Source organism: Cheilinus undulatus, linkage group 20 (assembly GCF_018320785.1).
Source record: "Cheilinus undulatus linkage group 20, ASM1832078v1, whole genome shotgun sequence".
Taxonomy (NCBI): Eukaryota; Metazoa; Chordata; class Actinopteri; order Labriformes; family Labridae; genus Cheilinus; species Cheilinus undulatus.
Window position 1 is genome coordinate 21,712,503 of NC_054884.1, and position 23,086 is coordinate 21,735,588.

Genomic DNA, 23,086 nt, shown 5'->3' on the forward strand with positions numbered 1-23,086 from the left:
CATGAGCATTATGTCAACATGTGGCTGTAAATTTGTATAACTGAGAAGAATGACTTAGTAGCCGTTAACAAACCATAAATAAATAACCAAAGAAAAAGAAAGCTGTAATGCCAGACACGCCTGTTATGTTACAGACTGTAGAGGTGCTATGAAACTGACTTTGGTTCAATTTTCATCAATTTTACTGAACATTTTTATGAAAATGATCATAAATTATCTATTTCACACGTACTGCCAGGATAAAAAAAACAGCTTCTCAACTTCAAATTAGTACGTACCAATGTTAAATCTGTAAGCCATTAAAGGTTATTTCAATTTTTCAAGTAATTGGCAGTCACTTTGGAATGGCAATTTACTTGGAATGCACAGTACTATATATGTAGCAATACAATTTTACAGGATACCATATCACACCATACAAGACATTTTGATACAATACTGTATGATACAAACAATGTTACCATATGGCTATTTCCATTTACTTTTTTCAAGTAATTGCCAGTTACTTTGCAACAGTAATTTTCCTTGAAATGCACAGCACAGCATATGATAGGATACGATGATACGATGATACGACATCACAGGACACAATACAATATGTTCAAATAGTACGATACATAGCTATTAGCACGTGATTGCCAGTAGCTCTGGAATAACACTTTTAATTGAAATACACATTACTAGATACAATATGACGCAAATCACACGATACAATACAATAGGGTATGATATTGAACAGTGGTTCCCAACTGGTCTCGCTTCGAGACCCACCAGTTTCCAAAAAAAAAAACAAACAAACAAACAAACCAAAAAAAAAAAAACATATGTTTATTTAATGAATAATTTTGCAGTTTTAATATGGATAGAACAAAATAAATGACTTTAAAAAAGAGACACATAAACACAATTTATACCCCATTTCCCCATGAATACATGTATTCTTTTTTATTTTGAAAGATTTTGAGAAATGACCTCATTATCATGGGAGAAGCAACGTTGTTTTTGCAAGAACAGGAGACAAATTAGTCGAAATATAGAGAAAACATTTACCCATTACTATGATGAAACTGTAAAATAACATGTATGGATGCATGTCCACTAAGGACAGCAGTACTTCTCAGATCTTTCCTCACCAGACTGGTTGTGACCCACTGGAAACAGCTTTGCAACCCACTGTTGGGTCCTGAACCAAAGATGAGAACCACTGATATAGAATATTATGTCACATGACATAATTACCAACTGCTGTCGCCTTCTTTGGCCAATTAATTTCCATTTGCATTGCTCTCTTTTATGGCACAAGTGTTATGAGAAGCCACAAAGTGTTGACACAATGTGTCAGGAAATCTCTTCAGAGGGCTGTGATTTATTCATTAAACTATGGATGTTTGGCAGTACATTAATAAATGTGCATGCAGTAGTTGTGCCTTCCTCTAATGAACAAAGTGAAGTAACTTACTGGCTTGTGTCTGAAATTTCTTCAATCTCTGTTGAGTCTTCAAAGTTCTTAGAGCTGACTAATGATAAAGAGTCCATCTGCAGCACACTCAGCAGGGAAATCTAACAGTTGGGTTGACTATATACGAGAGTAATTGACCGTTACAAACAAAAACACCTCTGAAAGCCAATCACAGGAGAACTAATACTATTTCCCTTGGACACAAACACCTTAACCTCCACTCTCGCAGTGATTAAAACTGACTCCTAAAAGAAGTCAGTCTACAAGAGCTTAATGCTGGCAACCTTAGTCCAGCCAGTAAACAAAGCAGCCTTTTTTAGATTAAGTCTAGTAGAGTAAAGTCTCTTACCCAAACACTCTCCGGTCTGCCACTCCAAACACTGGCCGTAAGGAAAAGAGATGACGTAGGCGGTGGAGTCAACGCAGCGCTGAGCACTGCCGCACCACATGCACTCTGTGGCCTGGCTGGTGCAGTTGGCACAGTTTGTGTGCAGCGAGCATGGCTTCTTACAGGAGGGACGGCTGCTCTGGTTAGGGTTTCCTAAACAGAAAGTAAAATCCGCATTTTTATCCAAACAAATAAAACTGTACAATGAATAAGCATTAGCAAGTGTTTCTCACCAGTCGCCTTCTCACAGATGAGTCCATGGGCGGTGGCAGTGCATGGATTGGCTCTAAGGCCGGACACCTGAGGCTCCTCCAGGTATGCACAGAAACCAGAGTCGCTGGGCTCGCCGGGCAGCCATCGCAGACTGGTGTTGGTGAAGGGGGTCATGTCCTCCCAACCCCAGTACGACACATTGATTTTCCTCAGGCCAACCCAGGGGGACAGACGCTGTAAAGTTTAAACAAAAATTAAAATTCCTGTGCTTCCTTTTCTTCTCCATGATGGCATTTGTGGAATAAATGGCTCCTGTATTTACATCTAGGAACTAAGAATATCATTAAAATTCTCCTACAAATCATTTTACAGGTGTGATGAGTTATTTGCCTTCAGGGAAATGATGCAAAACAGCACGTTAGTAAACAAACTAGTTTCAGACACAGACTGAGCTCAAACGATGTACTTATTAAAACAAGAGGCAGAAACTCATCAGCAGGCTCCATAATTTTCCGTCAGAGCAAAGACGACGTGTGGCCATGGCCAGATGAGAAGGTGAGTGCTTGCTTAAGACTTGCATTAAAAATAAATAGGCTTGAACTAAGCTGTGTAAACTTAATAAATTAAAATGTACAATGTTTACAAGCTGTAATGACTATTTCTTATATTTCAATATTCTGGTTTTAAAACTAAAATAATGGACTTTATTCAGGTTAAGCATCATGAATTAAGCCAGACTTCTGATCACTTAGCTAAAGTTTACTGTATGATCTCATAAATACTACAGAGTGCTCACCAGCTGCTCTCATTATCATTTTGACTCTGCAGGAGGCTGTCGTTCTTTTTGTGATAAGGTGAATAGTATATAAAGAGAACATTATTTCTTAGAAATATCTATGTAATTGCTCAGCCTTTATGTGCTGATGATTCTTTACAGCGGCTGCACACAGATGTGCGATAAATAAATCTTAAGAAAAACTTTTCCTTAATTCTGCATGTTGACCTGTTTCCCTCTGTGACGTCCTAAGACATCGCCAGCAGCCTCTCGGTGTGCCGTCACCACGGAGACCAACATGCTTTTACTAATCTACGGCGTCGAAGTCAGTGAAAGAGCCCGCTGGCTGCAAGATTTGTAAGAGATTAAATAAGTCCATATGTTTAAAATGGAAAAGGTGTATGCATCTGTCTGTGTGCATGTGCTGAAACGCAGGCTCGTCCTCATCATTCCAGTCGGTCAAATTAACGGACAGCTTTCAAAATTTGCTGTCATCCTTCAAAAAAATCTGTCAGGGTTCTATTTCCTTTGTAGTTTGGTTTTAAATAGTTAGAGGTATCAGTGTTAAACACAATAATTGACAGCTCTGTCGCCAAATGTGAGTGGAGGAGAAAACTAACAATAAAAACTAGGGATGCACAGTATTGGAATTTTGGAAATTTACAATATACTGGGATTTACAAATTCAATTTGGCCCCACTGATATAGTGATATATACTGATATATACTGATATAGTATGTTTGAACTATAGAAGGGCAGGACTTTAAAGTTTTCAAGCTGAAGGGAAAACAACAAGCCCATCAAACTGAGCAGAAGTCAGTGCCTGAGATTCTCTAAGTGCTTCTGATTGTTCCTACAGACAGGGACAGAGTCATGTGGCCCTGGTTTGATGAATAGAGTGAGAAAGACGAATCTGTGACTGTGTTACAAGGGATCAAATAATTCAAACAAGGCGAAAACAAAACTAAGTGAAGCGTGATTATCGCAGTCTGATTCATCCGGCGTAGCATCTCAGACACTGACGCCTGGCATTGTTTTCTACTTGGAGCTGAATCGTAGTCAGAAACAAAACGTACTGTTTGTGACGCTGCCAAGTGGGAACAATTTGATGAAAAACAGTTGGAAGACACAAATTACACATGCTACAAAGAGGACTGCAATCAGACTGAAAGCAGAGTAATTCAAAAGTAGGGATATGAATAGGACAAAATCAGCCTAAACTGCATGACTGACTTCCTGTTCGCGCCTGCTGTCTGTCAATCATTTCAGTCTCAGTTTTATACAAACTTCATCTGTTTCGTTTAAGTTGTACACAAAATTATGTTACCTTGTCGTGTTGCTGCAGCTTCTTCAGCTCCTCCAGCACAAAGTCTACTTGTTTGGAGGTGGTGAGCGAGGCGATGTTCCCGTTGAGGTTTTTGCAGTAGTGCTGGGCATTGTCATAACTCTCACGGCTGGAGTTGATCCTCAGGCAGGCTTCGCCCACTTGGCTCCATCCCTCACTGCACTGCTGGGCTGTAGGAAGACAAAAGAAAATAAGTATGTGGGCAAGTATAAGATTTGTCTGTAAGGGAATTACTTTGTTAAAACCATTTGATCTGATGCGATAAAATCCAATGCAATCCAATGCAATGATACATACTTGTATAATCCAATCCAATCCAATAAAGAAAATACGTTACTATAGGATACTATGTGATGCAAAACAGGAAGGTACAGTAGAGTATGGTACAATACTGTGCCATATGACATCATCAATTCAATACAGTATGACAGCATGTCATTATTTGGTATTGCATCGTAACATATCTTATCATATCATGATCCAATTTCATCATACAGTGTGTCAGTATCATATCACATCCTATCAAAACATTTGTCAGTATCGTATCGTTCGTATCGTGTCATATTGTTAGGTTACTAAACAATGCAATATGACAAGATACAGGATGGCACAGCACTGTACAAATTGATACAATGGGGCATAATACAATACGACACAATACAATATGTGCCATAATAATAATGTGACACTACACAGCTCATTTATATAGTAGATAGCACATAATTAAGGAGTCATGAATTGTTGACACGGTCAGCCAAATTTGCAGGGAAATATGTCAAGTGCCGCTCTTGTGATTGAAATATCCATATTTGGCACCAGTGATTCTAGTGATACGTAGATGATAATATTCTTATATTGATATTTTATCCCACCCTTAGTGACAAGGCTGTAAGTCTCTTAACTTTCTAACAATCAGGACTAGATCAATACCTCCTATACTGAAGGACGATGTGTACCAAAGTCAGAGGACATAATTCGAGACCGTTTGCCCCATTTGTGTAGAAAGGAGAACAGCCAATGAGGAAAGTCCATTATTCAACAGACTAATGGTGTAACTTCAATCATAGCTTAGAGAGTCAGCGACAGATGTTTGCAATTATTGGATAACTGAATCATTAAACTTGCAATTAATAAATTTTGGCCACTTGGGGGCTGACATAAAAGCTGAAATTTAATTGATATAGAAAATTCGTTGGTAAATAGTTAAGTAGTTATGAAGAATCATGATTCATTTCGAGAAGTGTTTCTGTCTATCTGGCTGATGAAAGTCAAAATTTGTTGTCTAATTAACTTAAGTCCTAATGTGTTGTGATGTATGGCGCTGATCACAATGGCTTTTACTGCCTTTTTTGCCCTGAAAACAGTTTAATGCGGCAGACAAAATAATTCTAAGAGAGGACTACCAGAGACAGAATCCAAAGAAACAAACAGTCATTAGTCTGACAGCTAAACAATGAGCTGAAACTCGCCTAAAAGATGTTTGCTTTCCTCTGAACCATATGGGATTAACGATTCGGGACCTTGTTCATTTGTGACTGCACCAAAGATTTTGCGTATTCACCTCTGACTGAGCTTTTCAGGATAAATAGCCAGTTATTTCCCACTTCCCCTAAAATATGAAGAGCTTTCATGTCGATGAATGTATTGTATTTGTATGCATTACGATACATGTGTTTCATCATTGCATGCACTGTGTATCACACTGAGACTCCCTTTTAGGCACCATACACTCTCACAGACACACATATGATTTGCAGCTCCAACTGCTGCTGCTACGAGCCTTTAGGTGACAAGACTTCATGAACTGAAAATGATGGATAAAGTGACAGCACCAATTCTTCAGATTCAGCCCAAAGTCAACATTTGAGAGAGAGAGAGGATGGAGATGGTGGAGGGAGAGGCAAAGTAAATATACTGTCAGATCTGATAAACAACATCAGGGTGACATCTTGAAAGAACATCTCTGCAAAATACCAGATGCGGCGTTTAAATAAACCATACAGTGTATCGTGCAAATCCTGCAGGTAGAAATGCATGAATATCTCTTTAAATATTCCCTCCAGGTGTGGAAATCTGCTCCTGAAGCCTTGCATATGATGATGTGCGTTCATGTGAAATAATATATATATATATATATATATTTTTTTTTTTTATCAGGATCTGATGTCTCTCTCACCAGGTAAAGCGTGGCACTCTGACTGATTCTGGTCCCAGTGACAGTTGAGATTTAACGAGCAGCTCTTGCAGTTTGCGAGCTTGCTGCACACTTGCTCGTTCCTTACAGGGCATTCTGTGAAGTTCTTCACGTTCTGTAACAAGATAAAGAAGAAATGAAACACAGCGGAAGATGATAAAGGTAAATCAGGAAGCGTTGGTCTAGTTTTAGAAATCTCTTCTTCCTTTAAATCATAAAGCCATGTTTGCACAAAAAATGATACATTCTCAAGAAAATAAGATGCTTCTGTGTGGGTGATCCAGAGCTGAACATCTGAAACATTAGAAGTGCTCTGGTGCCCCCTGTTGGACGACTCACAGAGGTGCAGTTGCTGGAGGCAGAGATGCACTTCTTGTCATCGCACCATTGGCACCCATTGGTGTTGGCTGTACAGCTGGCACAGTCTGAGAACCGGTAGCAGCGCTCATCCACTGTCACTAAAAGGGACAAAGCGAGAGGATTTATTCATAAGAAGACGAATCAAAGGAATAAATTCCAGGAAAACAAAGAGCTTTAGATTTTTGTCTCACCAGCTTTTGGTGGGCAGAAAGGGGCAGGGTTTAGGCCTTCATTAGCCATGCTGGGCTCCCAGGGGAGACAGCGGCCACTGTTCCAGATGCAGCGGACCCCTGGCCCGGCCTTCACGCAGCTCTCCTCTGCCAAGAAGGCCTGGCAGCTCGGGGGTCGGTACACAAGCACATCGTTGAGCAGCATGCCGGAGAAGCCACCAAACACGTACATGGAGCTGCAAAAACACAGGAGAAGAGAGGGTAAAAAAACAAGATCAGATGATATTTTCATCATGCTGATTTCATGGTAGTTTACAGGGATAATGTAATTACTATACAGTACATTAGTAATATAACTTGTCAAGCTTGCTTAGACATTGCCAAATCTTTATATTTTTATTTCTATTACAAAACAAAACAAAATATAATGAATACTGTTCTTAAAACACACAAGTTCTCAAAAATAACAGTCTGTAATTGGTCAATATTAGGCAAAAGCAATCCGATTGAAATATCAGAGAAATGTGTCCCACGTGAAGCCTTTTCATGGCTAGATTTATAACTGCAAAAACTGGAGTAGACAGTCATAACTTTTGGAAAGGTTTTGAGCATCAGCGTAAAGATTAATTTCTTAGAAGAAGGTTTCCAAGTCCTTTCCTGAATGACAGACTCACCCGTTGCTGACCACAGCAGAGTGACCGAAGCGGTTGACGTCCCGATGCAGGTCTGGTTTGGACAGCAGCGTCCACTCATCACACGCTGAGAAAACCATGAGAGCATAATGTATGTAAGACAAGTTTATCTAGTCCATTAGCATCACGAAAAGTATTTTAATTTACTTTTTATTGTTTCATTTTTACATTTTGATTAACAGCAGTCCTTGAACTAAAAAAAAAAAAAAAAGTAATTTCTTAAATAAAGTCATTTAAGGACAGCTTAGAACTCCTCAGCTCTTCTCTCTGTATTGTAATCCTTAATACTGTCACATTGTTGCACATACTGATCCAAGACAGCAGCAGCATTGTGTTGTCCTGTGTCTCTATTCTTTTACATGCAAATTATGCAATTTTAAAGTTTTGGACAGACTAACTAACATGTATTATTTTACTTTTTGGCCACAGGAGACTGAATCGCTTGTGCTGACATTTTTTGGAGTCAACTGTACCAGCAGCCTGCACAGTGCTCTGAGCTACAGGGTCACCTTAACTTCGATGTTATATTAGTTTGGGAGATGTTAAAAGCAGAATTAAAGATTACTTGACCAGCATATGCATGTATTTTTCTGCTGAAAGCTTTTGATTTGTTAACTGATGTAACCTTTCTTTGTTGTTATCTTCTGTTTGTTACAGTGCAGTGAGAATTATTTGCCACCTTCCTGATTTCTTATATGTTTACATATTTGTCACACTGAAATGTTTCAGATAAACAAATTTTGATGTTAGACAAAGATAACCCGAGTAAATACAAAATACAGTTTTTAAATGATATTTTCTTTTATTAAGGGGAAAAAGCCATCTAAACCTACCCGACCCTATGTGGAAATGAGTTGCCCCTTAAACTTATAACTGGTTTTGCCACCCTTGTCCCTCTCTTCTTAGCAGGATTGCTTAAATTTAGCCACACTGAGGGGTTTTCGGGCATGGATGGCCTGTTTAAGCTCATGCCACACCATCTCAATCAGATGTAAGTCTGGACTTTGTCTAGCCCTCTCCAAAACCTTCATTCTGTTCTTTAAGCCATTCAATGGTGGACATGTTGCCGTGTATCGGATCATCGTCCTGCTGCATAACCCAAGTGCACTTGAGCTTGAAGTCACAAACTGATGGCCAGAGGTTCACCTTTAGGACTTTGGAGTAAAGAGCAGTTAATGTTTCCATCAACTACAGCAAGTGGTCCAGGTCCTGAAGCGGCAAAGCAGCCCCAGACCATCACACCATGTTTGACTGTTGGTATGATGTTTTTGTTTCTTTTTTTCATGCAATGCTGTGTTAGTTTTACCCCAGATGCAATGAGATACACACCCTCAAAAAGTTCAATTTTGTCTTGTCAGTACGCAGAATATTCTCCAAAAAGTCTTGGGGATCATCAAGATGTTTTTAATTGACAAATGTGAGATGAGCCTTGGGTTTCTTTTTGGTCAGCAATGGTTTTGGCCTTGGAGTTCTCCCATGGATGCCATATTTGCCCAGTCTCTTTCTTATTGTTGAATTATGACCACTGGCCTTAACAGAGTCAAGAGAGGCCTGCAGGTCTTTAGATGTTGTTCTGGGTTCTTTTGTGACCTCCTGGGTGAGTCACTGATGCATTTTTAGATTTATTTTGGTAGGTCGGCCACTCTTGGGAAGGTTCACCACTGTTCCAAGTTTTCTCCATTTGTGGATAATGGCTCTCAACATGGTTTGCTTAAGCCCAAAAGGCTTAGAAATGGCTTTGTAACTATTTCCAGACTGATGAAAGTCAATGACTTTATCATCTGTTTTTGAAATTCTTTATTTGGCAGGATGATGTGTTACTTTTTGAGATCTTTTACCCCACCTCACTTTGTCAGACAGGTTAAGTTTAAGTGATTTCTAGGCAGTAATCAGGCCTAGGTGTGGCTACTGAAATTAATCTCAGCTTTCCATAAAATGTGGTTGCTCATAGTTAATTCATGATTTAATAAGGGAGTCACTACTTTTTCATATCGAGCCAGGTAGGTTTGGATGACTTTTTTCCCTCAATAAATGTATTTACTCCGGTTATCTTTGTGTAATACTAAAATTTGCTTGATGATCTGAAACATTTCAGCATGAAAAATGTGTTAAAATATTAGATACCAGAGTGGGTTATCGACGTTGAAAACAAACCACCAGGGGGGTTAAATCTCCATTCAAAGTGTGCATGTTATAAAGAATATTACAAGTCCTACCGATGTCATAAGCCAGAAAGTCTGCTGAGAAACATTTGGCCCCGTTGCTGAGAGATGTGTCGTTGTGTGTGTTGCCACCAAAGATGAGAAGCGTGCCGCTAAGGAGCACAGCTGAGTGAAGGTAGCGAGGATAGCCACTTTCTCTTAAAATAAACCTGGAAAACACAGAATGCAGGACATGTGTGTCAGAGGTATAACGCTTTAACACCCAGTGATGTACACATGAATAAATACACCGCATATTGTAAGGATGTAATTTACCATGTCCGGGTGTTGACATCGTAGCGGTAGAGGTCATCAACAAGGCCATATTTGTTAGCAGGCAGTGCCTTGTAGCCTCCGTGAACATACACACTACCGCTGGCGGTGTCATACGTGCTGCTGTGGCCGTATCCCCCCTGGGGAACAGCTCCTTTAGTCTCAGGCACCGACCACATGTTGGACTCTGAAAATGCGCACACAAACACAAAGAAAGCTTTTAGTACAGAAAAGAAAATGTTCTGTAAATATGAATCAAGCCATTTTTATCCTGACAATTCAAAGAATCAGATGAGAGTATCATGTTTTTATGGATGAAGCTAGACTTTTCATCATTAATATCCTCATCACTGAGAACTTCAAGTTCTATAAACACTATTTTCGTTTCATAATCAATTCATAAACACTATTATGAAAAGCACAAAAGCTCTTTTTTATCCCACTAAATTGCACAACACAACTATCTGATGATATAATTCAGGCTCTTGAATCCATGACTCACTCAGGTTGTACTCCTGAACGTTGCTGATGTAGCTGTAGATGGGGGAGTAGCCGAAGATGACCAGCATGATGGCCTCACCCCCCTCTAGCAGGACACAGTGGGCTGAGTGACCCTCCACAGCATAAATCTGAGCCTGAGCTGGCGGGCCAACCACAGGGTTTCTCCGCTGCCACGTCCGACTGGGTACGTTGAACGCCCACAGCTCGTCTGTCACGTTCCCCCAGCTGGCCTCCAGTTTCCCTCCGAACATAAAGATATCGTCCTGAGCGGGGGAGGAGAGATTTGATTTAGCATGAGCGCAGCTGTGTTTGAACTAGCATGCTGAGAGGCTGATACATGCTCGAATAAAAGTGAAAGGAAAGATTTAAGAGTGCCAAAACATCGATTTATTCATTTTAGTTTATACAGTATTAAAAAGAGTAATATTGTAGACCTGCAGCTCCTTTCTTTCATTAGCTATTCATAAATGGTTATTAGAAAGATAACATTTCGCTTGTTTTGTGTTTAAAGATAAGCTATGCAGCATTATTCAGTAACTGAAAATATGTGGTTTTCCTTTGAGAGTTTCCTTTATGTGTGGGCAAACCTTCGCTTTTATTTCCATGTCTTGCCTCCTTCTGCTAACAGTTGTTTGTTTTTGAAGTTGTTCTGTACCCACAGAGGTGAGGGCATAGCTATGCGTGTATTTACCTGGTAGGCAGCGAGTGAGTGGCCGTATCTTGGCACAGGGCCGCTGTTGATGGGAACAGTGTTCCAGATGCCACTATCCAAGTTGTAGCTACAGAACAAGCAGCAAAATCAGTAAGAAAATACAGAACAGAAACACATTTACAAACTACAGACTAAAACAGTGCAGACATTGTATTCATCTCTTTCTAACTCAAAAAAATCAGTTGATCCTTAAAGCTTCAGTATAAAGTTAAAGGTTTTGTGTTTACAACAACAAATAGGCTGACAATTGTCCATGCTGACAAACCAGCTCCCATCTTACTACTAGTAGTCTGTGTCCATATGCATGCCACACTGTTGCTCCAACTATCCTTAATACCTCTCAGAAGACTTCTTGGGTAAACTGGTTTGAAACTGGGGCCATGAAAAAAATCATAATTATGTACAGATTTTCTGTAAAATCCCAAAATGTTGCACCGAGTCATCCATTGGGGACTTCTGCTGCATTCCATTTACCTCAGAAGTCAGATGATGGAGCTGGAAATGACATTACACCCGAGTTAAATTGTTCCATTGCTATGAACTCATAAGAGAAAGTGACAGAGCTGGAAAACTACTGGACTTTGTTGAAACACGCCCATAAGGAAATGTATTGGGATGAGATGATGCACTTGCTCCAAGATCCCTGATCCAAGTTAGCCCTCTTTAAAGCACTTCTCTGTGCACATATTAAACAAGATAATACAGGAGATGTCTCACACATTGGTGTTATAATCATTCTCCAAGAAATCACAGTTTAATCACTGTTTTGTCAGCTGTAGTCGCTGGTGCTGTGTAAATGTGTGTGAATTCGTGTCTGTCAATCAGCATCATCAGGCAGGTGGACTGTGTGATGCTTTGTTAAAGCCCCACAAAAAAGTGTGCACTCTAAAACTCTGTAAATAAATAAGAAGGCACAGCTCGAATGCACCTCTTAATGTTTTGTTGGCCTATCGACACACGTATCGGGGCGCAGAGAGGCTGAGCCATTATGCAGTTATTTGGGGAAAAACATCTTGTTCCATGGGGTGGCCTTATTGCATTAAGCAACTAATGATGAGGATGGTAACATCACAGGGTTAACAGAGTAAAGATTAGTCTACTGTCTGCAAGAGCTGATGGAATTGCAGTTTTTTTGACACACAAACTTCCCAGTGATGAGGAAACAATTTCCTTTCTGTATGACTTAAAAATAAATGATAATAAATGATGTGTTAATGAGGTCAGAAAATATCACTCTGACATAGTTATTACAAAGCCATAACTATTAGGTAAATTGGACTGAGACTCCCAGCTGTTTTTTTAACCATGTCATGCATTGTTACACATAACAAGGATGTGGTTGATAGCGAAAACATAATCAGGGTGGTGCTTACGTGAACATATAAATATTGCCCTTAATAAAACACGGTCACTTATTCTGAATATTTTACATGGATTGTCAGAATCTGTTCAGGGTGCGGCCAGGATTGCACACATGTTGCAAGTGCAAGTGGGAGTGGATCACGCACACTGTGGGAGCGGGATTGAGAAAAGAGTCCCGAACAGGGCTCCAGTCAGTAATAATCCAGAAGAAGTGTTTGTAGTGTCCATACCTGTATTGATTCTGCTCTCTGTCTGTATTTTCTAGTTTTCATATTTTGTTTTAGTTTTTTATAGGTGTAAACATTTGTGCAGTGGTGTGAATCTGTCAACAGTGGATAGAAAACATTTTTATGAGATGCTAAACGAGAAAAAGCTGGTACTTGTCCACCACTGAATTCAACAGTTAGCAGTGATGTGGTTAAGCACAGCAGAGACCTGCAGCAGGCAGAGGAGTGACTTTAGCGGCAGTCAAACAAAATGCTATGCCTTCCTGTACGTTTGTACAGAGGTGTCAACGTGTTTGTGAAGTCCTCTTATTTCTATGTATCTGTGTTTTGTTTCTCATAACTATGGCTCTTTTTGGTACTTCTGAGTGCAAAATAACGGACATGGTATTGTTTTAAAGCATGTGGTATCGAAAAGAACTAAAGTATTGGAACATTTTAACAGCATTAGCACGAAAGCATTCAAAGATTTCAAAAAAACTATTTCACAATGAGTAAGAACTGCTCTTTAAAAATCTATCTATCCTCAAAGACTTACTTGAGAATCATCTGGAAGGAGCTGTAGTTGAAGGTGTATCCGCCCACCACCCACATCACCTTTTCCTGCACCACAGCTTTATGAGAAGCTCTCGCAAGTGACGTCCCGAAGGGCTTGACGCTCGGCAGTACCCAGAAGGACTCCGTCGAAGGAACAGTTAGAGCACAATCTGGGCCTACAAGACAAAGAGGAAAATATATCAGAGAGTTGATGTTAGTTATATATCAATAAAAGCAAAAAATACAATTGTCTTAACTTAATCAAGTGTTTTTTTGTAATTATACATGTGCTTGTATATACCATTGAAATTAATACACAATGACAAGCTTTGGCCAAATACGTTTGTACAGATTTACTTTTAATTTAATTCAGCCATTTTATTCATTGACTCCTCATTATATAAATATTTAGATACATAATCAACACTACATTCACTCCAGTTTCAGGATCACATATCAAAAGCCCTCTTCAATGTTATACCGTGTAGGTATAACAACATGGTTTGATCCCTTAAAGAGAGCAAAGTATGCCACTCTGGAACTTAAACAGCAGCATGACCGCTCCTTAAAGAGACACAGCAGGCAAAGGGGTGTAAAATGAGAAATTGTCTTCATTGTTAAAGCTCACGTCTTCACTAATGATCCTGTCAAGTTTCATCACGTGGGAAACGTTTGCTGGAGCCGTTGTTATTATGAGCCTTCCAGCTGGAGGCCCATAATAACACACTGTCACGGGTCTCATAGAAATGCTACCAATCAGCATTATGACACAACACTACACAGCTGTTCGCACTCATGTGCCAATACATTCTTCATTACAACCTCCATTATAATAGCCACAGAAGAAAACAAGGGAGGAGTGGCAGCATTTTACAACCTGTTGCAAAAGTTTGTAATGATTCATCAGTGTTTGTCTGGAAGCTTTTAATAGACATGTATTTATGTTTTTGATTTACTTCATTTCCAGTGGTAATGAGTCAGTGTTCGGGGGGGTGTATCAGAAAGCATGATTAGAGGTAATCCTAATGTGCATCACAAAGTAATTCCCTTGTGTTTTTTCTTCAATAACTTTTGTTTATCCATCATTGCTTCCCATCGCTGGAACAAACCGTAGGTTATCATTTGTTTTATTGCAGAAGCAGCAGCGAATGACGTGCTAAACGTCCCCTTTTTTATGTGAGCTGAAACAGAAAGCCTGAGTTAACAGAGAAAGCTCATAAACATCTTTGTGGTATATGATACACTTAATGGACAAAAGTATTTGGCCACACCTGTTAATTAGTTAATTCAGGTGTTTCAAAAGAGGGGTCAACTCCATATTTAAGTACATGTATTTGAATACAATATCATTACAGTCCCTATTGGTGCCATGGTCAGGTGGCCGGATACTTTTGTTCATATAGTGTATCTCTGTTGGGAGTTTCAGGCTTTGTAAAGCCTGTCCATTCAAATAAAACCTGGGTATGTTAAACTTGCTTCGTAGGACACCCCTCTGTTGTTTTTTTCTAGATGGATTAAAAATTATCCTGTTCTCACAAAACAAGCTTTTTTTCATTTTCTCTTTATTTAGAGCTCAAGAATTGAACATCTTTACTTGGTGAACATCATTTCAAATCAAAACAGACAGATGAAGAAGAACAAAAACATAAAATAAAAAAAAAGACATACAGGTAATGCTCATGTGCAGCAGAGAACCGGGGAATTACAGTATAGTTACTGCTGTTTCTTACCTAAAATCTGATCTAAGCGGCTTGATAAACTCAATCCAACTTCTCTTTTTGCTGAATTTTCCAAATATGCATAAAACATACAAATCTGGTTTACGGGCAGATTCAAAAACAGAAGCAGCAGGCATGTTTTACCAGAGGAAACACCTGTTGGTTCTGATCTGAGCTCACCTTGCCAGCTGTCGTTGCAGACGCACAGCTTCTCCCCGGTGAGGTCGCAGTAGCCGTGGTCGGGGCTGCCGCAGTTGTTCCTGCAGTACGGGATGTCACAGGCCTCGCCTTTCCAGTACTTGTCACATTCACAGTACACTCTGCTTGCCGCCGAGTTACCCGGGGTGCACTTTCCATGGCCGGAGCAGTTGTTGGGACATGAGTTGATCCTGGACAGAAGGATGTTCTCATTTAGCCAAAACTGTATCTATTTAAACTGACATGTACAAGGAGATTCACTCAGGGGAGGATTAATGAGTGTCCTCTAGCTTTGGCAAAACCAAGAGCGAATAAAAGCTGTAAGACTATCGAGGATGACACATTAAGTGTGATTGGTGAGTTAAGTTTAGGCAGGAATAAAAGTACTTTTTCTAGTTTTTGGTGCTTAAATGTGGGGAAAAGAGAGTTAAAACCCATCATCAACTGTGTGAAATAAACTAATTTTTACAATAAACTACACAACAACAACAAGGTCCTTCAAATCTTTTGAACAGACAATTGAAACCACAAAGACAGACTCCACATAAACATTATAATCAATGTCAAGTTTTATGTCTTTTTTAATGTTTTTTTCAAATGTTGCCGGCATACTTACGAGTAAAATATTTCAAATCCTGTCAAGTTATAGGCAGCATCGCTAAAAAAATGTAGTAGTGCGTAGCCTGAAGTTGTCTCAACCTCAGGAACCGTCTCATTTCCTCGTACTTCCACCACAATGAGACCACTGCAAAAAATAAGAATAAAAAATCAACCATGTCTGAAATAGCCTTCACAATATGCACCCACTTTTTCCTTCCATTAAACATCCTTTATCTATTACACCACTGCATTAAATACTTAATTCTGATTAGCCAATTGGTCTGCTATGATAGACCACTATTAAGGACACACCACTACTGATGGTCCATTCTTATCTTTTTTACTGGCCTTTCTTGGCTCGACTCAACTTGGTTTGGTACCATCTGTACCATCTCATCTGTTCAAGCATTTTTCTAGATTTTGGCATGATGTGTTGCTTTTGAGATTTTTCAACCTAATTTGCTACTCTTACAGGCTATTTTGAAGTGATTTCTTGATTCAACAAGTCTAACAGTAATCAGACCTGGGTGTGGCAACCGAAACTGACCTGAGCTTTCCAAAACATGTCGCTGATCAAAGTTAATTTGTGATTTAACTAGAGGGAGATTTTACTTTTTCACACAGAGCCAAGTAGGTTTAGATGGCTTGATCCCTTTATAAATGAAATCATCTTTTAAAAACTGCACTTCATATTTACTCCAGTTGTCTTTCTTTTTATATTAAAATTAGTTTGATGATCTGAAACATTTAAGTGTGACAAATATGCAAAATTTAAGACATCTGTAAGGAAGGAAGGTATACATGAGTACAAAGCTGACAGCAAGAGGGATTTGGTTCCTGTGTGGAACATCCTACTCATAATAGTTTAAGTGATGATACTCTCTGGCCAATCAGTGGTCAGTAGTGTCTTGATGTCACATAGTATTGGCTCAGTTCACTTTGAACCTCATCAGAAGTGGTACCAAAAAAGTGCCAGGTACTAGGTAAGATCCACAGTCAAGACAAGTCAAACCAGTACAACTTAGTGGAAAAGCACAATAAGAAAAGTAGACAGTTGTGAAGAATGTGGTTCCCAACACAGACTTTTGATGACTAACTGCAATTATGTTAATCGTGGTATAAAGTCACTTTGGAACTTAGCCCTGTGACACAGAAATCGTGCTATGAGATACGGTTGTGTTTAAAGACTTGAGAAAGGAAAAGAAATTATCAACTGTTACTGACATAATGAGATGGAAAAAAACTTGTTCAGGTGCTGGACTTGTTCTTACAGATCCCTTTCACCATCATTGGAGATGTAATATTGATATAAAGTTTATGAAAGTTTATCATAATAAAAGCTAGTTTAGCTCAGAGGTTACCACTGTGACAGACACAGCTCTCACTGTGGGTTACAAAGTTCTTTGTGTTTTCTAAATCAGTCATATTATTTGTTTGTGGTTTTACAGAGGAAGTTCAGGGTGAGAAAAAATCCCCACACAAAGACTGAGAGTTTCCAGTTTGTAATAACAATCCAATGACTTAACATCCCCGCTAAATTGAGTCTAGCCATATATAAAAACTCAAAATTTCCAATTTGTGGTACAAGATATCAATTGAATAAGTCAGCTGTGGAGATTCTCACCTGAAAACAGCAACCAGAGGAGCATATATTGAGTCACCATCGTATACGTACATATGGTCCCAACTACATTCTGTGGCAAAGTGGTTAAATCTTAGCCGAAGCACAGCGTTTGGACTGTAAGAGAGGAAAACGAAAGTTAAAAACACATGTTTGAACATTTGAACTTCTAACACAAACCTTTAACAGAAAGCATTGCAGAGGTTTTAGTGATAACAAGGATTAAAAGCAGCAAAAGACACTGACTTGCATTATGTGTACTCTTCGGAAAATCATAGTTTTAATTTTGTGCAAGTATGTTTTGGGGTAAGTACAAACTAAAGGGACATTCCTTTGATAACACGGCCTGGCCAGATAGTTGCACCATGCTCTGTGATTTTATGTCATCTTCTGCTTTGTGGCTGAGTTGTTGTTGCTCCTAAACTCTTCCACTTTCTAATATCACTCACAGTTAAAGTGGCAGCTGTCACAGTACCATGCTTGAAGTCATCATGCCATCATTCCACTACTGGTACCACCATTAGTAGTTAAACAGGCTATTAATATTTTTACATGTCCATCATGATGCAGTTAAGTTATTATGCTCAAAATCAAATGCAGCCACCCACCACTAGCCAAAGCTGTATCCACATTCTGGCTAAAGCTCTGTTTCCTGGGCTTGCTCTCCTCACTCTACTACTCAAATGTAAATAAGCACAGATCTCATTGGATAAGTGTGGTTTGGCAATATTTTGGTCTAGAAAATTGAGGTAAAAGGTACTTCGATTCTGTCACATTAATCTGCCAGTTGGAGCAGCCAGGAAGACCAAAGGATGGTTGTGCTAGTTCTACTAATGTTAGCTACACTTGACAAACCATATTGCACTTGTTTTAATTATTTAACAGCAGATAATTTCAAATAAACTGCTTATCGATGGCTTTCTGAGTCTTTTTCTTCCCTTTCGACTAATCAGTTAGACTGAATTTCAATTTGTGCTTAACCTACTCAGAAAATAGTCCTGTGAAGGTGACTAATCAGTGCTTTACCCCCACAACATTTTCTCTAGCTTCCTTCTCTCCCCATACTTGTTTTCAAATAGTGACTGTGGTTGCCATGACAATTAAAAGCATGAAGACAAAACAATGATTCCTCCTCTCTCTGAATGACTGCTGACTGAGTCAAAGCACATCTCATAGACCTGCAGCTTTACATGACTCTGTGTCAGCAGAAACAAGAATGCTGCTCAGAACATGGTCATTTACATAAGTACTTACTAGCCCTCGATGAGCCAGGTGCACTTTGTTTTGTATTTGTAGTTGATTGGACCGTCTGTGAGGTATCCTGAGGGCTCTGTCAACCTGAAACGAAAAGAAATCAGTTAAATTTTTTAGACAATGATTAAAAAAGGGGAAATGGGAACATTTTCAATGTGTGAACAGGATTTGAAGTTCAAAAACAAGACAGCAAGTTGAAACAGAACCTGATTTATTTTACATCAGGTGTGCCGTAACATCATATTTACACTGAAAACTTCTAAATAGGATCACTGATGTGTTTTTCTCACTGCCTGGTGCATCTACTATAAATGCAGACCTAGGTGTCATACTGTTGAGTGCAACATCCCTTTCACTTCCCCCAGACTGGAGATAAAAAGCTCAAGGTCAGAACATGCAAACCAAAAGCTTCAATCAGCACTTCTTCTGCCTTCTCTGTTTTTTTCAAGCGAGATCCTGGAAACAATTTCAACCAGTATTCACACAAAAAGCCGTGTGTGTGTAACAATGATGGATGGACTGTCATCACCGTCCCACATCAAAACAGAAATGAGAGTTGTGCGTTTCCCACCCACCTAACTGTGCCATTACATCCAAGACAGCCTGGAAGAAACTAAACAAGATGAGAACAGATGATCCTAAAAACAATGTCTGGACACTGCAGTTTATGTTTTAGTTCAGGACAGATTTTACTTTAATGACAGACATGGGAAGATCAAAGTGAAGAGTGGAAATAAGTTCTGCTTTAACTCCAGTTTTAAGAATTAAAATCTTGTGGGAGCTATGGTTATGTTTGTGATTTATTACGGTGGAATGTTGTATGATGCATGCCTTACTCGAACTAGTTTATTTTTACTGACAAAGCAGCTGTCTTCATTTTGCACCTTTCTTTATTTCAGTGGAAGTGATGTGATGTTTTTCATTAAACGATTAAATCAAGCAGAACTGAGGAAAACTGAATCTTCCTACAGTCAACGGTGAACAATCTTGGAATATTCTTCAAAAAGTGCTATATTACAGTCAACAATATCACAACAAATTTAAAGTATTACAAAGAATGTGGTTAGAGAGGCTTAGTTATGCTTTTTGGAAAGGCAAATGCTCACCTGAAAGCCTTTTTTCATTTGTTTTTAATTTTCCCATGTAATGTTTAACTTCATATGTTTGAATCAGTTGGTGATCATTTTTCCTTGGCTGCCACATTGGACAGGTTTTTCTTTCATAAAAGAGATTTTTAGTCTCAATAAGGCTTTCTGTTTAAATAAAGGAAAAAGAAAGAAGAGAGGAAACCAAATCAAATTATTCTACAACAAAAGGAAAACTGTTTACCTCATTGGTAAGAACTGACCAAACGACAAAGCAAACTGGAATGCTATTTGTCCCCTGAAAGGGAATATGCAGTTGCAGAAAACTTTAGCACTTTGACTGATCCACATGTGAGGAAATGTTTGACTGTGCACCCACTGCAGCCAACAAGAGGTGGAAACAGACCAGGCTTTCTAAACACCTGTCCTTTATACAAGGACATCAAAGACAAGATTTTTCACCTTTTCACCAGATAACAAAAAGAATTCACGCAGGATGCACGATATAATTGAGTGATATCAGTATCAGCAGATATGAAAATTTCTGCAGATATTTCGACTATAAAAATCTGCTTAGATCAGCTGTAAATATCAGCTGTATGAACAAATAAGTCACTGGAGTTTTAGGCTGGTCCAACAGTCCTATGTCAGCTGAAATCTTTTCTTTATTAATCATCGTTCCTTAAATTTAAAGTTTGTTTTAAGGACTGAAATTTGTTAACTTGTTCATCCTCAAACTATAAATTGTGTGTTTTAAGTTTCAGATCTGAACTACATTTAACTATCGGTATCAATACCTGCATCAGATCAAATTAATTAGTAAATATTGAATACTGGCAAAAATCCAATATCACGTATCCCTAGATTTCACCGGTGTAAACAACAAACAGAAACTTTTAGATCTTCTGGGTGAAGTGCAGCAGTGTGCAAATGCTGTTGCTGCGCACCACCTCCACGAACAGGACCACACACATTAAAAAATACTAATAAAATAATAATCAGAATAGAATTTCTAATTTTTGACCTTAATTTTAAAGTAACACCTAAGATTGTGATGCATATACGTTGTTCTGTTATCATTTTAAATTTGTAAACTGCATTGTCAATGTAAACTGATGTTTTCCATGCCAATAAAGCTTGTTGAATTGAATTGACGAAAGAAAGAAAGAAAGAAAGAAAGAAAGAAAGAAAGAAAGAAAGAAAGAAAGGCTGTAGCACATCTGAAAGCTTTTTGCTAATTGCCATTAAAAACAAACGAGTTGCTAAGAAACTTACATTATATCTCTTAACTTAAGGAAGAACTATTTTACTAAACATTTTAAAGTCGGTGTTTAATTATAGGGATCACAACATTATCTAAATATCAGTATCATCATCATCATCAAAATCTCCGCAGATATTTACAGTTGATATAGCAGCTGTACCAGAGTTAATTTTGGCAGCTATTTTAAATTTAGTCCAAAGTCTTAGTCTTTAGATTAAAATTAATAAGCCTGTTAATAAGTTCAATCGTGTTGGCATCAAGCTAACAAACATCAAGCTAACAGCCTCTGACATTCAAATAGTCATTTTCCTTCCTTGAAAGGTACATCCCTAAAATAACAATAGTTGGTTGTGGTTGTGACATTCCTTTCTGTAACTGTGTCGTCCCTGCAGCCCTTACTCTGACATATCTGACTTTAGAGATCCACAAATACACACTCTGCTCTCTGGTGTGTAGTCTGAGTCACCAGCAGTTGAGGTGCTTGATCGTGAACAAGATCACTCTCAACTCTGAAGATGATGGATGAAAGATGGGTACTGATCTCATGCAGATGCAAAGAAAACCTTGCAAAATATCTATTTTAATATGTTTGTTTGCTTGCTTCACGTAGCTAGAAGCATTAATTAATACTGATATAAGCATCTTGAGCGTCTGCGGATGACATATTTAATAAGATGGGTGCAGAGAAGAGGATTGAATCCATCACTCCATACCACACTACACTAAACACTAAACATGTTTGATTTTTATTCTGCATTCTTTAAAAACAAAGCTGTTAACATTACTCCATAAAAATAGAGATATTTTAAATTCTATTTTACTGTATATATACAGTAGTCATGAATCCCTCATTATGTGAAAGCTACCTATTTTTAAAACAAACAGCTGTTGAATGTAGGGTCATGTGCTGCCGTCTGTTCAACACAACAGCAGCGTGCAGCCAGCACTGACTTAGCACCGTTCCAACATCCAAGGATAATGAATTTTTCATGCTCCTCTTTGAGAAACACAATCCAGCATGATATGCTGCAAACACATCATAAACTCCAAATTAATCTGTGATGCTGGTTTCCATTTTCACACTTGTCATGAGGGAAGCCACGGCTTGTTTATGGTGCCGGGCAGAAACATGTAATTAATCTTATCTTTTCAACACTGAGTTAAAATCTCACATTTCAGCAGTTTGTCTCTGAGTGATGGGAGTTATCCCCTGACAACACGCCTGTTGACAACCGATACAAAACCTAGAACACATCAGAGGCGACTGTAATTACTACCATCAAAGCTCTCCTATACCACCAAGTGCAGCACAGGTGCACTGAAAGGTCATTGGATGCTTCTGTCAAGATGAAAATTATTATTATACTGCAATTTGACATTTATTCTTTGCTCTTTAGTTTCCTTGACATTTTTTTTAACAGTCACTGCTGCTTCAGGGGAGTCATGACATCTACCTGTGCCTATCTCTTGGCATATTCTTCCAATTAAGACACAAAGACACTCCATTGTACCTCCAGATGAGCTGCAGAGAAAATGCAAAATCAATCAGCTACATGTTTCCTCACAGCCACTGTGCTACTTTCTCTGCTGATAGCGAAAGAAACCTATTTGTCTAACAGTCAATCATCTCCCACGGCCAGCCATAGTCTTAAATACTTTCCTTTATTGCCATAGAGAAACCATGAAGGCATCAAACTAGATGATAGGGAGAGAATAACTACCAGCAATGTTATTTATGTCAGTAGTAAACATCCATAAATGACGCACAAGGAAAAATGGGTCATGATAGAAACTGACACCAAATAATTGGTGTATTTATTAAAACCTCAATCACATTTAGACTGATTTAGACAGATAATAGCAAACAAATACTATCTGAACTACATATACAAATACTGGTTTCCATATCCGTATCATCTAAAACTAGTTTATTCATTGT

General features: G+C 38.7%; 1 protein-coding gene across 2 annotated transcripts in view; it reads right to left on the reverse strand.

The window, feature by feature from the left end:
• The window catches only part of atrnl1b (attractin-like 1b), a 115,823-nt gene that overhangs the window by 88,093 nt on the left and 4,644 nt on the right, over positions 1–23,086 (reverse strand). For both annotated transcript variants that reach the window (XM_041815736.1, XM_041815737.1), the window contains exons 2-17: positions 18,799–18,882; positions 17,548–17,661; positions 15,940–16,068; positions 15,306–15,514; positions 13,409–13,583; positions 11,264–11,351; positions 10,574–10,835; positions 10,075–10,258; positions 9,814–9,968; positions 7,580–7,664; positions 6,927–7,141; positions 6,715–6,833; positions 6,358–6,490; positions 4,164–4,351; positions 2,081–2,294; positions 1,809–2,000 (exon numbers count right to left, since the gene is read on the reverse strand). In XM_041815736.1, the coding sequence (XP_041671670.1) occupies positions 1,809–2,000; positions 2,081–2,294; positions 4,164–4,351; positions 6,358–6,490; positions 6,715–6,833; positions 6,927–7,141; positions 7,580–7,664; positions 9,814–9,968; positions 10,075–10,258; positions 10,574–10,835; positions 11,264–11,351; positions 13,409–13,583; positions 15,306–15,514; positions 15,940–16,068; positions 17,548–17,661; positions 18,799–18,882 (2,546 nt within the window). The remainder of the gene's footprint in view (positions 1–1,808; positions 2,001–2,080; positions 2,295–4,163; positions 4,352–6,357; positions 6,491–6,714; positions 6,834–6,926; positions 7,142–7,579; positions 7,665–9,813; positions 9,969–10,074; positions 10,259–10,573; positions 10,836–11,263; positions 11,352–13,408; positions 13,584–15,305; positions 15,515–15,939; positions 16,069–17,547; positions 17,662–18,798; positions 18,883–23,086) is intronic.